General features: G+C 36.7%; 2 protein-coding genes across 15 annotated transcripts in view; both read right to left on the reverse strand.

Annotated features, from left to right (window-relative positions):
• Positions 1-2272, reverse strand: part of Vps13 (vacuolar protein sorting 13C) — an 88672-nt gene extending 86400 nt beyond the window's left edge. For all 8 annotated transcript variants that reach the window (XR_015534697.1, XR_015534692.1, XR_015534731.1 and 5 more), the window contains exons 1-3: positions 1861-2272; positions 1571-1657; positions 1033-1230 (exon numbers count right to left, since the gene is read on the reverse strand). Coding sequence is in view for 3 of the 8 variants with exons in the window: in XM_022084563.2 (XP_021940255.2) it covers positions 1033-1230; positions 1571-1657; positions 1861-1960 (385 nt within the window). In the remaining 5 variants the exon portion in view is untranslated. The remainder of the gene's footprint in view (positions 1-1032; positions 1231-1570; positions 1658-1860) is intronic.
• A 2803-nt stretch (positions 2273-5075) lies between these two features.
• Positions 5076-15488, reverse strand: part of LOC110840241 (serine/threonine-protein kinase 11-interacting protein) — a 37038-nt gene continuing 26625 nt past the window's right edge. For 5 of the 7 annotated variants that reach the window (XM_087347613.1, XM_087347651.1, XM_087347452.1 and 2 more), the window contains 9 exons: positions 13918-14053; positions 13630-13778; positions 13187-13471; positions 11536-11744; positions 10614-10711; positions 7895-8082; positions 7107-7268; positions 6797-6939; positions 5076-5897 (listed from right to left, as the gene is read on the reverse strand). In XM_087347613.1, the coding sequence (XP_087203739.1) occupies positions 5703-5897; positions 6797-6939; positions 7107-7268; positions 7895-8082; positions 10614-10711; positions 11536-11744; positions 13187-13471; positions 13630-13778; positions 13918-14053 (1565 nt within the window). In that variant the 3' untranslated portion in view covers positions 5076-5702. The remainder of the gene's footprint in view (positions 5898-6796; positions 6940-7106; positions 7269-7894; positions 8083-10613; positions 10712-11535; positions 11745-13186; positions 13472-13629; positions 13779-13917; positions 14054-15488) is intronic. The other 2 variants (XM_087347575.1, XM_022085136.2) reach the window with 1 other exon arrangement.

Raw genomic sequence — 15488 nt, forward strand, 5'->3', positions numbered from 1 at the left:
ACCCCTTCGGGGGGGGGGGGGGGGGTTGCGTTTTAAAATCTTAAGTAAGACACTAAACTCGGCATTGTTGTGGAACACAACAATGCCGAGTTAGTTTATAGTTGACATTGTTGATGACGTCATTCTTTGACGATAAATTGGTTGACGACAACGGGGAATCACAAATTTTTATAGTAGAAGAAGATAGATTGTTGTGTTGTACTCGGCATTGTTGTGGAACACAACAATGCCGAGTATAAACAAACATAAGTTGACATTGTTGATGACGTCATTTTTTGATGACAACGAGGAATCACAAATTTTTATAATAGATAAACAATCAGTATTCATAATGTCAGATTCTGTTTTTCCCCATTCTGGCTTTCTACTGTAATCTCAGCCATATTCCTCCATTACTTTTCATTGTTGCTTGTTTTAAAACAAGCAACAACTGGACATCACTGTACAACTTTCAGTATTCACAGCTGCATATTGTAAATAACCATTGAATAGTGGCAATACTGTATCTAATTAATTACCCAAGTAATAAAAACTCACATCAAGGCTTGAAAGTCAGTAGAAAAGGATGTAAAATTTAATTTCATTAAAGCCAAAAACCAAATATAAGTAAAAGAAACATTTCACTGCTTTGCGTCTAATAACTAACCAACAAGGTGGAAACATGAATTTCAAACAATTCTGTATTTTCAGAATTTTGTAAACGCTTGTGATTCTGTGAAAGACTAAGGAAATTTAGTTAGTTAGGAAAATTTATGATAAATCAAGTAATTTCAAGTTAAGAGATAAGTTCCAAAATTGTTTTAAATATCCCAAACATGCCTACAAATAACATTATAAATCCTATGTCATATTTTTGTCAACACAGTAATTTTATATATATGAATGCCATTAATTTGGATTCATTTACAAACGCACTTAAACATAATGTTGATCACTGTGGATTACCAGAACACACAGGACATCTAGCATATTATTATTAATACATCCAATTACACTAATAATAATTTATGCATCAAACAGTTCCTTCCTCACCTTTCTCCTTCTCCCGTTTCTTGGCATCTTCAATCCTCTGGAGTTCCGATTTCTTAATTTCCTGAGCCAACTTCTCCTCTTTAAGAGGGTCATACTTCACCTCCTGATTAGGAACCACCAGCAAGAAAAGACCCTCCACTGATGCCTCTACAGGTGCGCTGTACAGGTTCTTCCAAGGAATTTTCAACACTAATTTTCCTAAGATTTAAAAAAAATAATTTCTAAATTGCACTGATACTAATAAAATAATTCTAAAGTAAATGCATAAGTTCCTAGTTTACACATACTGTAAACTGAAGTCATATTGAATTTTTCACAGAACTATAAATTCTTCACGAGCTTAAATCACAATATGCTACCAGTAAAAAGAAGTACAGTTTATCCCAAACTCTTCCACACAGTCTAATGATTCTACAGGTAGAATGCAAACATTTCATTTTATTTCTTGACAACTAACAGGTTTGATAACGTTTGTTTATTAATACACAATCAAAATAAAATACAATGTTTTGCAACTTTTAGTATATAACTGTTATACCTAGGGTTCCATAAACTGTTTTAACTGGGAGATCAAGTTCGTCCAAGGCACTCTGCTTTAAAACCAAATCCTGGAGGACCACATCACCTGCAAAGTGTTGGACATAAAAAACAATATTCGTCCAGTGGCAAATAAATGTAGTACAGAACGCTTATCATTATACAAAGCACGCCACAGTCAAGAAAATAGCATATGCTTGTTTTGCTGCTTTTTTTTTTACTAACACACTGCAGTATACTACAAATAATTATAACAATACGATAAGAAAATCAACTTGCTGTTTGTCTTACCTCCCCATATACCGATTTTCAGTTGAGAGTGATCTAAATTTTCCACATAATCTCCAAGAAATCTATTTAGTAGGTCTGCTACAATTGATTCGAAAACCATGTTAATCTTGTCAGGTGCTCTTTATACAGATTAACGAGAAAATAGGTCACTACGTCCATATATCTATACCACACCCACCATAATCATCGCGGAATTAACTACGGAGCCCTTCGCCGTTCTATACTAAGCGATGACCATGGATTGCCTACATAGGTGGTGACGTAAGGAAAATGAAAGAACCTCCACGAAAGATGCAGTCAAATGAAACGATGTACACTGTGGACGTACATAGTAATAGGTTATATTCCCAAACACAGCTCTCCGAACTCCACATGAGAGATTAATACCAACATCATTCTGGTAATGAATCAATGACGAACATGTTGGTAATGCCAGTCATAATACAGGAACCATCTGTCATGAGCAACTTCGTTCATGCCGTAGATAAAAAATTATATATACATAAACAATTCCTCCAAAAACTACCAAAAAGCCTATTATATTCCTGCCATTAATACCCTTAACATTAACTACAGAGTATTTCATTCTAATGTAGCTATAATATATCATGCATTTGACACTACATTAGACGTCAAACTGTATAAGCGCGTTTATTCAAAGCGAACTTAGCCCCCCTCCCAGCTAAGGCAATGTTCGTTCATAAGTGCGAGCTCTTTTTCTCAGTGCCTTCAGGCATATACCAAGATACTTCTTCATATTAGGCCACGACCGCTTCCTTCCTTTTCATTATTCACTGTTCATTCGATCATTCTACAATATATATAGCCTCAGCTTGTGACAACACTGTTACACAAACCTTTGGACAAAGAATGAATACTTAGGTACAAGAGTTGACTGCATAATCCCTGAAGGATCCCAATCTTTGCCTCTGTCGACATTGTAGCCTGGTAATATTCGTCCGACCCATATCCAGACAACAGAATTATGAAGCCATTTTTTATTTATTCACAACACTGAATTTCAAGTTCCATTTTAGGCGCGAATTCAAAATTGTGAGGACCTTGAATCATCAAAGTACCCACAAAATGTGCTGGTAATTCTGGCACAATCACAAGCTACAACTAGAGTAAAACTTGAAAATGTTGGAGAAAGGGGTGATGGCCCAGGACATCACTCCTGTAGCTGTATGTCATTTATCCTTACATTGTCCTGCCGTTTGCCTCACACATGCACTTTAAAATAAGACCGACAATAACGAATAAAGAAATAAGAAAGTTTTTCGATAAAAGCAATGGGAAGTACACGATAATTTTTAAATGCCTTACATAAAATGCTAGTTGATGGTAGTTTTACTGTATACTGCTCAGTCCCATTATCACTATTCAAATACAGTGGAATCTTGATACACCACGGCTGTGATCATGTCCCCCCATATGATTACATGTTTTACATATTTCACACATAACATGGGTACTCAAGGTGTCCCCCGAAACCCGCGTTATATCGAAGTTACACTGTATGTCCTTAATGCAGTAGTTACCTGAGTTATGATTTACAGCTGAAAAAAGTAAGACTTGGCATGAATTGGGTCAGTTCTCAAATAATGGTAACGGACATCACCTAAAATTCCTTGATGTATTTCTTTCTTAAGGGGATCATGGCTGGCTCCATCACCACTCTTGATGATTCCTTTTTTATAGTCTCAAGAAACTTTTCCCTCACTTGTTGCATTATTTCTGAATCATCTGTTGATGGTCCTGATATTTGTTAGATAAGTTTGTGAGGTTTCTTCCTGTAATATATCTACTATTTTTGTCGCTATAATAATCAGGAACTTTTTAGTTTAACTGGTGATTGCCAACACTGCAAAATATCACTGAGTGAATGCAAACTGTCTCTCTCTCTCTCTCAAGACAGTCTTCTTCTTCTTCTTCATCATCACTGTCCTTGAGAACTCCTTTGACATTGAGCTTATCACCCTGTATTTCAACAACAGCAGACTGCAACTTAATTCTCTATGGCATTTAACACACACTTTGTCTTACTTGTCAAATGAGGAAAAACACTAATCATCCACAGTAAGACATTTCTCATATTTGTCCTGTATGTGCTTTGTCCCACTCCTTCAAAAGGAATTACAACATGCAGAAATTTCAATCAAGATTCCATATCAACTTCTATCACTGAATACACTGATGAAAAGTAGGTCACAAATGTATAATTACATTAAAAAACAATTGTGGCCATTTGTTTAAAATTAACCTGAGCACATTTGTCTTACACAAAGGCTGAAGCAATGCTAGGATGTGTATGTACATGCAAGTTCAAATATGTCTAGACTTGTATCAGCATACATCTAATCCTGCGAGCTGCCAAAGTGGCCTTACAGTAAAAAGTAAAGTTTGTCCCACTATACGCCATGTAGGCGTTTGGGGTGAGTGGAGGTATAGCTTCTCTCTTCCTTGACCTCGGCACTAGATGGGGGTGAGTGGTCAGCATCACGCCCCGGCCGGCTTTACCCCCGGGAAAGGACCCCGGTACCCATTGTAGAGGAGGCTGGGTGGGCCCCAGAGCCGGTCTGGACGCAGAGGCTAGAGGAAAAGTCCTCTGCCCCCGTCGGGGATCGAACCCCGGCCGTCCAGCCCGTAGCTAGTCACTATACTGACTGAGCTATCCCGGCATTATAATTTATAACTCCTGATCACATGGCAGTCCTAGCTTGAAATCTGAAGCACTGTTAGAATATTAAATAATGCATGACATATTTTTTAAATTAAAGGTGCGTATTTTTAGCCATTCATGGTCAACGGTCAACTCTGGTGACCCAGATGCTGATTTAAATTAAATCTCACGTGTAACAACTCATTGGAACCAGAATTTCATTAGCTTTCAAATGAGCCCTAAATAGACTCCCTAGCTCAGTTAGAATCAGAGTTGAATCAACTTTTACAAGCTTCAACATTGCAAAACATGCCCATCCCCCTTTTTTCAAATTCTGAATGCCTGTTATAAAATAAAACTACAAGAGAGCTAAAATTGACAATTTTTACTTCCTTCCACACAGTTTATAAATGCACCAAATTTCATTTAAATCTGAAGGAGTCAGGAGGAAAATTGCTATTTTGTGTGTTCATTTTAGTGCCATACTCGCAGAATATACACTTAATTTCTTTCACATTTTTAATAACCTTCCACGAAGCAAAAATAAAATACATCAGTTCTTACAATTTTATTAAAGAAATTGAACTGTACAAACAAACTATGGCGTGGCAAATGGATCTAAAACCCATGAAAATATGTGAACTATGAGTAGAGAAAACTCATCCTCATCTGCTAAGTCACACACCACTTTCTGCTGGTTGTCTCTTTGTGGTACACTGCGGTTGAAACTAATGTGTCAGAATATCTCATATGAAAGAAGATGAACAAAGATGTTAGCATCATTGTAAGATACAGTGTGAGTATAATCTTCCAACTCAGCTTCCATCAGCAACGCTGTCACTGCCTTATTGGAGAAGCATAGGGGAGAGGCTGCCTGAGCTTCGAAAACAAAGACAGTGCTACATTAAGTGATTAGAACACACATGGAAATCGTGAAATACTCGATTTGTTGCAACTCAGAACATAACTCATATAAGTCTACACAAACATGTCTATGGTGAACCCACTCACAGCTTAAACAGGTTTTAGAAATAAATTATATATTTATAAATACACTTTCCAAAAGAAATCTACTTTTCTATTTTGCTCCCATTTTTAATTATAAGTTCTGGGGAATACACAGAAAGCATTCATGTTTACAAACACCAGCATAAGGCACAAGATTAATGATCTTAAGAACTCAGTTGGGAACAACTAATACAGTCTTGTTCACAATTTGAAGAGGGACAGAGAATAACTGTTCCCATGGTATGCTAATGGCTGACACTAAGGCCTTCATGGTAGATTCAGTACCAAGTTTCAAGGTCCAAGACTCATCACTGCCTGCAGCTTCATCAAGGAAATGCAAATTCATTTGGCAATGATCTTCAATCTCCTGTAAAAAACCATAAGTACATGTTACTTAATTGTGTATGGAAGAAACACTGGTGCACAATTTCATGTTAACAAGAACATTAATTTCACAATTTTCAGTTGTATACAGTTAAAACTCAGTTCTAATTAATATCTCCTTTAATAAAATATCTTGGTAATTAATACCAAGTCTGCTTAGTTAATCAAAACACTTCAAACCATGGTGGGGGGTACACCTTACTTTCCCAAAGTGTTGCGATGTGTACTAAAATAACTGCTAATGGTGTATCTCATCTTATTGAAATAATGGAATATTAAATATCATGAACACCTACCAATAGAATATCTGCTCAATTATGACAATTTTTTGGTTTTAAAATAAAATTCCTTTACTTTGAATAATGTTACTATATTCCTATAAAAATAATTTGGGAAGATTACTTTAAATTCAATAGTTTTAGTTTTCCATTAGCAAAATTCACTCTTAGGACCACCAGAAGATCGAGTAGGCCACTGGTTCCTCTTCACTAGACTAATGTTTGTATGACTTACAGACTTATACTGAATTATGAGACATATAAAAATATTACTTTGAAAGGATTAACCAATAATTTCAATCTTGATTGTGATTTAGTCTAAACAAATATCAGAATTCTACGTGAAGTTGGATACATAGCTTTTATCAGTGAATTCTAAAATTTCATCCTGTACACTTAGCTCACAGCAGTAAATGACTGTATTCACACCTACCCAAATCTTACTCATGTTCAATCAATGAACTGAGCAGTCGGGCATTATGAATAACATAAACCTTGTTTATTCAGCATGTTTAATGTTCACTGTTAAAAATTTTATTTAAAAATGCATGAAGGTTATGGTTAAAATTTCTATGTAAAGATATTTGCATTTTTCTATACTCACAACTTCTATTAGATTACTAATCTTCTGAGAACTGTAGGTCTGCATAGCATGATCTGATTTTGGAAATAACCACTGTAAATTATCCATCATAAGGAGGAGGTCTGTTGTAATTATGATGGCTCCCATACCAACTTCCTTGTTTTCTGTATGTAAAAATCATGAAAACATATTATATACACGCTAAATCCAAATGAATTTGTAGGCTGTAAAATCAATAACACAGGTCAGCCTGTTGCACTGGAATTTGACACTTGACAAAGGCGACCCAAACAATTGCTTATACAATACCAATTTAAAATTACCTACCTACCTTTGTTTTTCTGGATTCTGCAACTGAATGACACGGCACAAGAACATACAGTTGAGTCAGCATCATCACCAGCTGCTGCAGATAGCAGCAGCTGTTCCACTGCAAGGTTCTGACTCTCTGTTACCTCATGCTCCAATCTGCATTGTCCTGGCAATTCCACACCTGCACATTACACTCAGATACTGATGATAAAGTAACAAATCATTAGTCATCTCATTCATTCTTCTCACATTTGGACATGCGAGGAGCAGGAAGGGTTTAGTATTTCACAGATGCAAGTGATGCCCAATGCATTCCATATCCTACATTCATTCACTGGAAAAACTATCAATAACAGCTTCTGAAGAATGAAAATGACTAGCACAGTGTAACTTCTATGTAACGATATTCATGGAACTCAAATATTTCAGCTGAACAGAGAACACTCTACAGTTTAAATTACAGACTGATTTTGGGTTATTTAATGATATTATTTCCATTTCATAGTTTATATGTCACTAAATGGTAGGACGATTGCTCAAGTCATGAACTACAAAATACGTGGAAAGTAGTGACCATGGCCAATTTTGTATTTGTCTAAATGAACTATGAATTCCACAAAGAACTTGAGTTAGGATAGCCAGTCTCTGAAATAAGATTCAAACCTGGAACCTCCCAAATACAAGGCATTTTTAACCACACAATGGCACACAACTGATATGTTCAATGCAGGTGTATGAGTGAATGAATGGGATTTTTCAGATTATCAGACTTCAGCAAATTAAATGAACTATAAATAAATATATTACCTGTTAGAAAAGATAAGAAGTTGACAGTGTGGTTCTGATCTTGAAAGATGAATAAGAAACTTGAGTACTCTCCACCTTCCCGCATGAGCTCCATGCCAATTCCCTGCCGCCACATCAACGGGAACAACACTATCAGCATTTCAACAGAACTACTGTCTACTTTGCGAAGCCACAGCTCCGGATCATCCCTGCACACACGCAACACAACAACGGTACAGCTGATTTGTTTATATACGCATTGCTTGAGATACACACCATTTCATAAGTTGGTTCAATCCCAACCTCTGTGACAAAGAATAATTTAAAGATGATAAATCAGTCAGTTTAATGACAACCAATTACCTGAAGACTGGAGAAGAATCAACTCTCTAAATGTTATGTATATCAAGTAAACCCCAGACAGTGGACAATGTCCAACATTGTATTCCTATAACTGTGTATTTTGTTAACTCCATCAAATATTTATTATTTATTTAGTGTTCTGTCTGACGACAGGTCCATATGAACAGGATCCTTCCATCCTTTTCTCGGACTGGGACCTGTTCATATACGTTCTTGGCAGATGATCCAGAAGTGGTTTGCCATTGCCTTCTTCTGTGTGTGAATGGAGTAATTGTTGGGATGCCACGGAGGAAAACTCCGTGTTGCCTAGACCACGGCCTTGCCCAACACAAGTTATAAATTCGGGCACCGCCGGGAATCGAACCGAGACCCCAGGATTACAAGGCCAGCGTTCTAACCGCTGGACCACCTCATCTTATTATTATTTAGTGTTCTGTCTGACGACAGGTCCATATGAACAGGATCCTTCCATCCTTTTCTCGGACTGGGACCTGTTCATATATGTTCTTGGCAGATGATCCAGAAGTGGTTTGCCATTGTCTTCTTCTGTGTGTGAATGGAGTAATTGTTGGGATGCCACGGAGGAAAACTCCGTGTTGCCTAGACCACGGCCTTGCCCAACACAAGTTATAAATTCGGGCACCGCCGGGAATCAAACCCGAGACCCCAGAATTACAAGACCAGCGTTCTAACCGCTAGACCACCATGGTGTGTCTCCATCAAATGATATAGTAAAATTATGACAAATGTTAACTAACTCCATGATACAGAATCCTTGAGATGCTGTCTTTCAGTTGGACAAGAAATGTCAGCAAACTTCTACCAGACTACAGGCACAACAACCCAGAAGACAGCCATCTTCAGTAGAATTCAGCCCACACCATATTTTCACATGATCTGTTTTAGCACTAACTGGTGAAGAACCATAAATTTGACAAAACACATATAACTTTCTAAAAATATATATAACTGTGCAGTGTACAGGTTGAAAACGTTTATATAAAAGGTCTCCATAGTGCAGCAAATGTCAAACAACATATGTCATCTGATGTTTAGTTTTTGAGATGCATGCCACCAACAAACGGGGCAACACGTTATCCAGCTACGATGTCATCAATGCTAGTTGTACACGACCATATACAAAACTTGTAATGTAGTAGTAACTATTCTCTAAGTGCAGATGTGCAGTGCAAATGAGGAAGAGCTGTGATCAAAGGGTTACAGAATAATATAACATGCTCCTAACCCTGGTTACCTGTCTTAGCCAAGCTGGATCTGCATCATGGGAATTCATTTATTATCCTGGATGACATTATCCAGAGACTAATTTGTTTACATGACTAAAGTAGCATCTTTGGAAGACAAGATTTCTTACACCTCTTTCACATGACAATGGAGGTCATCCACAGCGTATGGATGCTAGCCACTTAAGATGCCATAATTCCTATTGTGGAATGAGATCCTGTGAGCTACCAGAAGCATTGGACTTCCATACCACAATCTATAGAACCAACATCAGCTTTGAAAATATCTACAGACACAGTTCTGCAAACGCCTGCACGAGCACAACAGCCACCTTCGATCATGGGCTAATCCTCATGATATAGTGCACATGGATGTCAAGTTCACTTCAACATAAAACACATGGGCTGATATTGTGGAAGACATCCTTGCGGGCCACTACCTAATATCATGCTGGCTGGATGCTCAAAGACGTGTTTTTCTTCAAACTGTTCTGCCAGGGATTCTTAAATATGCATCCCTAGCTAAGTGATAAAGTAAGAATGTCCAAGGGTGGTTCGACATGACATACCCTGGGAGGTGAAATGGACACGGAAGGCCCATTGCATGGCCTCCTTAGTCGCCTAACCTCACTCCATTTGATTTATTCCTGAGGCACCTGAAGGATCAGGCATACACAGTCCATTCCATGAGCATCAAAGATCTCGTAGCAAGATTTCACACTGCTGTCAAAACTATTGCTGCCAACATGCTGCAGTGTCTACAGGAAAATACAATGTGACACACTGCTTTCTTCCTTGAAATGCATGACACTTGTTCAAACACCTATTGTGTATGAGACACACAGTGTAATAAGGAATAAATGAATACATTTAGTTACTTCAATGTCCACGTTGTTTTTCATTACCTTGGCTGGGCATAATCCTTTGTTATCTTGCCCCATCTGACGGTGAAATGTATCCCAAAACTAAACTATGGATTACATCCATTGTATGAGATTTTCTGTACATTTTTGTACACGGAATCACACTAAGTAAAGATTATGCACAGATTTTCTTATCCTGTATATGTACCAAATGCTACCTCTAAAATTTCCCTATTAACTAATGTTACTTGCTGCAGTACTTGTACTCACCCTTCCTCACCAGTTATCTGAAGCACATAAACATTCCTACTTGACATGACAAGGCAGCCAGGGTATGATGAACGTGATGACTGTGGTATAATCTGAGCCTGTATAAATGTATTGGTTCCACGATTACCACAAACTAAGATACTAAGGCAAGCATATACACATGTTCAATAGAGCAGATACTTTCTCCTATATAATGGAACTTTTGTATTGACAACTTAAAATGATAGTTGCTAAGGTGCAGCCTTTGAAATTTTGTGACTGACATGGTGTTACAAGCATTCTAATGAATGGGTATTCCTATGCTTGTTTCTTTTACATAATTATACAAACTAGAACTCATATTTTAAAATAATAACATGGTACAAATTTAGATATTCAGTGAAGTATTATGGTAAATTACAATTCTGAGAGCAAGTGACAACTCTGATACCTCATACCATGCATAAGAAGACTAAAATTATACAAGTACGCTCAGCAGAAAGAAACACAAATGGCATAAAAACATTCATGCTCTTCAAATTACAATGAAATTATAAATACAGTGTAAAGTGAGAACTATATACTGAATGAATAAACAACCACACAAAAGACAAAAGAAATCTGACTTAAATGCAATCTAAACTCAATCAAAACTGTCTTTCATTTGTATTTCAATTTTCTGCTGAAACAACCAAAGCATTTGTTTTCTTATAGAATGCCCTAGTGTTAATAAAATTAAGTATTTAAGCTCTTACATAAAGCAGATGTTAAAACTGTCCGACCTAAATTAAAACGGACAACTTTTTAATAAAAATTCTCCAATATAAATTTCATCAAAAGTGGTTTATCCATTCTCAAGTTTGTATCTTTATTGCATATTTACTTCACACTATAAATTCTTTATGGCAACATTTCCTGCAACCTTAACAGTAAATATACTTACCCTAAGAAGAAACAAAAGTTCCTCCTGCTCTTGATGAAACACATGCAAGTACAGATGGAGTTTCACACGGTGATCAACAACAGCAAAATCTGTATACGAATACTTGACTATGTCATTTCCTCCAGTGACAGTCTCTCTACTATTAGACGAATCAAGAACCTTCTCTGAGGACCTGGAAGACAGCTTAGATCCTACACTCTGCAGCAAGCCTACAAATTCAAGACAATGTTAAATGACAACTATACAAATAAACAAGCAGTTAAAGGATACTGGGAATGACCCGTTGTTCAAGTGCCTGAGCACTGCGGGTCCCAACTTTTTTCGTTGGCTTGACCTATAGACATTTGGTAGGACTCCTTGGACGAGGGATCGGCCCGTCGCAAGGCCTATACCTGTGCACAGGACAGCACAACACAGAAAAACACGGACAAACATCCATGGCTTGAGTGGGATTCGAACCCACGGTCCCAGCGACCAAACGGCACAAGGCCCACGCCTCAGACCGCGCGGACCCCATAGCAGTTAAAGGAAGAACTTCTAATGCCTACTTTTTTTAAAAAGAAACTAAATCTACTCAGCGACACGAGAAGCAACTATAAATTAAGAAATACACAATTTGGAGTCCTACTTGCACTACTCGAAAAGTTGTCATAATCCAATTCTGTAGTGCAACATCCCAGTGTTCTTTAGATACTTGATGCTTGTTCACTTGTCATTTTTTTAAAAACACTTTCTAAATGTTTTGGACATATGCACCCACCTTCAGGTTTGATGTTGATGACCTCAACTCATACAAAATTCCACTGACTACTTCTAACCATTCATTAGTTACCACTATGAAACAGAGAAACTCCATGAAGCAGAGTCCTTGAGAAACTAATAGTGTACTCATGACACTGTTACTTACATTAGACACAACAATTACCTCAAAATAAGTTAAATAATGGTATATTTTGAACATTTATCACCACACTAAATTTCAGGGCCCCATATTAAAAGGAGCTAGTTATACTTCCAACTCAGAAGAAAACGATCATATTATATTACTGAATGAAGCCAACATTACTGTCATGTGTCTATAATATTGTAACCAACATAGTAACATTTGCTCAGAATTAGCAGGTCAGCACTTTGGTAAAATAAAGTAATACAAGTGAGTAGTAATATTTGGAAAAGACTTCCACAATGCATGACACTGTTCATTAGTTCTATTGCACTCAGTTCACCAATAAACTAGACAATAAAAATAACAACTAAAAATCAAGAAAGACAGAATATTCAATTGTAATATACACCTCCAGACTTCAAAATAAAAAGTAACTGAAGTGAAAAAATGTGTCAATACATTGAAATTCCTTCACCAATGCTCTAAAATCACAGACATCAATAAATATACCTAGAAAAATTCTATTGGTTTGCAAGCTGATATGTAACTGTAATCTCCTTGTACATGAAACGCATACAGGAGAGACAAATCAACGCCTTTATCCATACCATCCATCACAACAGGAACCTAAGAAAGAATAAAATCAACCCAAACACTAACTTAAAGTAATCTAAACTATGAAAAGAAACTGTTGACCCAGTTCGCACTGCAAGAACTATAAACCCCTTACAAAATGTAATTAATGTTAACTGCTAACTTTCTCACCTTCGAGCATGCTGGAATAATTCATCTGCGAACTTGATTTCTCCTCACACATTTTGGACAGAACTGTTGTACTCTCATCCTCATGCTCAGGTTTATCTAGCAAATGCTTTGAAAATTTATCAGCTGCTTCACCCATTCCACCATTTGCTCTTGTATCAGTAGAACTATTTCTGTCATCAAGAGTAATCACATTCTCTTCTAATTTTGCTGCCACGACTCCTGGTCTCAATGACTGCGATTCTGAGTGAATTTCATATGTTGTGCATACACTGTCAGTGAGGGAACCTACACAGTCACAAATGCAACTCACACTGTAAGATGAAATTACTACATATATTAAAAATATACTATAACCCAAATCACAATAAACTTTAATTACCAGACTTTACAGCGTATGTGTACAAAATGCTCAAGTGAACATATATTTGTCAATGTAAACTTACTGGAGGAACTGCTCTCTGTGAGACCAGTACGTGAGACCAAGTGACTGCTCATTTCTGGCACGACTGCATGTTCAGCTAGGATTGCAACTGGCGCCATCTGCTTCTCCTCTGAAGACTGCTTGCTTGCAGGAGTAACACCACCCTGCAGTCTACCATAATTAGATTATGTTACTTATGTTCCTTATTTTCTGTGCATTAAGTACTTCATATCACATAAAAACTGATAACACCACCACCTATACTTCCTATTACAAATTAAGGTCCTCTACCAAAGTTTTTCATACCTACCTAGCTTGTTCATCGAGCACTTCAATGCTGCTTTGGCTGGGATTGCTAATAATCTCTATGTCACTGTCCCATCGTTTCACTGGTCTTATGAAACTGTTTGGAGAATCTGAAAATGGGTCCAGAGAGGCTGCTGAACCTGTCCACATATAGGAAAGTGCAGCTCTGAAACATCTTTTTTGCCAACAAACTGTTCTAGTCTACTGATAATATTACATTTATGAAATGTCTTACACTGCAAAATTTTGATTAAAGATTTGAAACAAACTTCAAAATAACTTAATCTACACATTACGTTTCTTGTCCCTTTCTTACATGTTTAGAAATCTATTTAAGGAGTAAATACAGTAGAATCCCAACTATCAAGGGGGTAGATTAACTGGAGTCTATCTGGTTTAAACAAAAATTAAAAAACAACTTGAAAAATCTGTTGTAAAAGCTAGAAGATTTAAAATGAAATAAATACAACAATTACATTATTTAATGTATTAACATAAATCAACTGTTTCTAAAACCTGAAGTTTATGACAACAGAAATCCATTGGAATCCTGAAACAAACAGTTGGTATATGTACTGTATTCAATTTTATACAAAATACTCTGCGTTATTAGTAAATATTTGAAAAATTTTAGTCTATACCTGTAAATACACTTACATATTTGTTACATTTCCGTGTTTTTCTTTCATATTTGCGGATTATCTGGGGTTTCAATTACCCAGGAAAATATATTTCCCAGCCAACTTGGATAATTGGGAGTCTAAAGATGAATAAACATAACTGAGTCTCCACAACTAGTCAATCAAGTATGAATGTAGGAACGATTAACAATGAAAATACATGTAGGATTTGAGGTTTTCACAGCGGTGGGTATGAAGAATTCCGTCTTCTGGGTTGTTGCGCTGTGTAGTCTGGTCGATGTTAACCAACGGAGGCAGTATGACCTCTGAAACGTTGGTTAACACCGACCAGACTACACAGTGCAACAACCCAGAAGACGGAATTCTTCAATGAAAATACACATTTTGACATTTGAGACCACAAATTTCAATTTTAAAATTTCAATCTTTTATAATAAAGATGCAGCAACTTCTTCACTATCAGGAAGCAGGATGACAAAACATAAAAGCTACAGATCATAGTTACTGCCACAAAAGACTGATTTTCTTTATTCTTAACTGCATTTTAAAAGATTACTTCTTTATTTAAAGACAGCTGCTTGTTCCTTGCAAGACCATCAATGAATTAATATGCTCATCAGTAACTACTATCATTCATGGTGTATCTTTTACTACCAAAAATTCCCATTAGCAAACTGTACTAAAATAAAAATGCTTTCATATTATGATGTTATGAATATGTCTTCCCACTCATCAATGTTCTATATCTCACCATGATCACTTAATAATGTACCAACACCTGCTACGCAACAATACAAAAGGGGCACATCTTCCCTGCACACTGCTATTCAATTTACACTAACTAGCAAGAAACAGGTCAAATTATTTATTACTAGGTATGAAAGAAATCAGGATAATATTCTTTGCAGTAAAATTGCAAGTAATGTGAGTTAAT

This window comes from Zootermopsis nevadensis, unplaced genomic scaffold (assembly GCF_977971745.1).
Source record: "Zootermopsis nevadensis isolate Lab colony 2312 unplaced genomic scaffold, Znev_1.0 Znev_ptg000001l, whole genome shotgun sequence".
Classification (NCBI taxonomy): Eukaryota; Metazoa; Arthropoda; class Insecta; order Blattodea; family Termopsidae; genus Zootermopsis; species Zootermopsis nevadensis.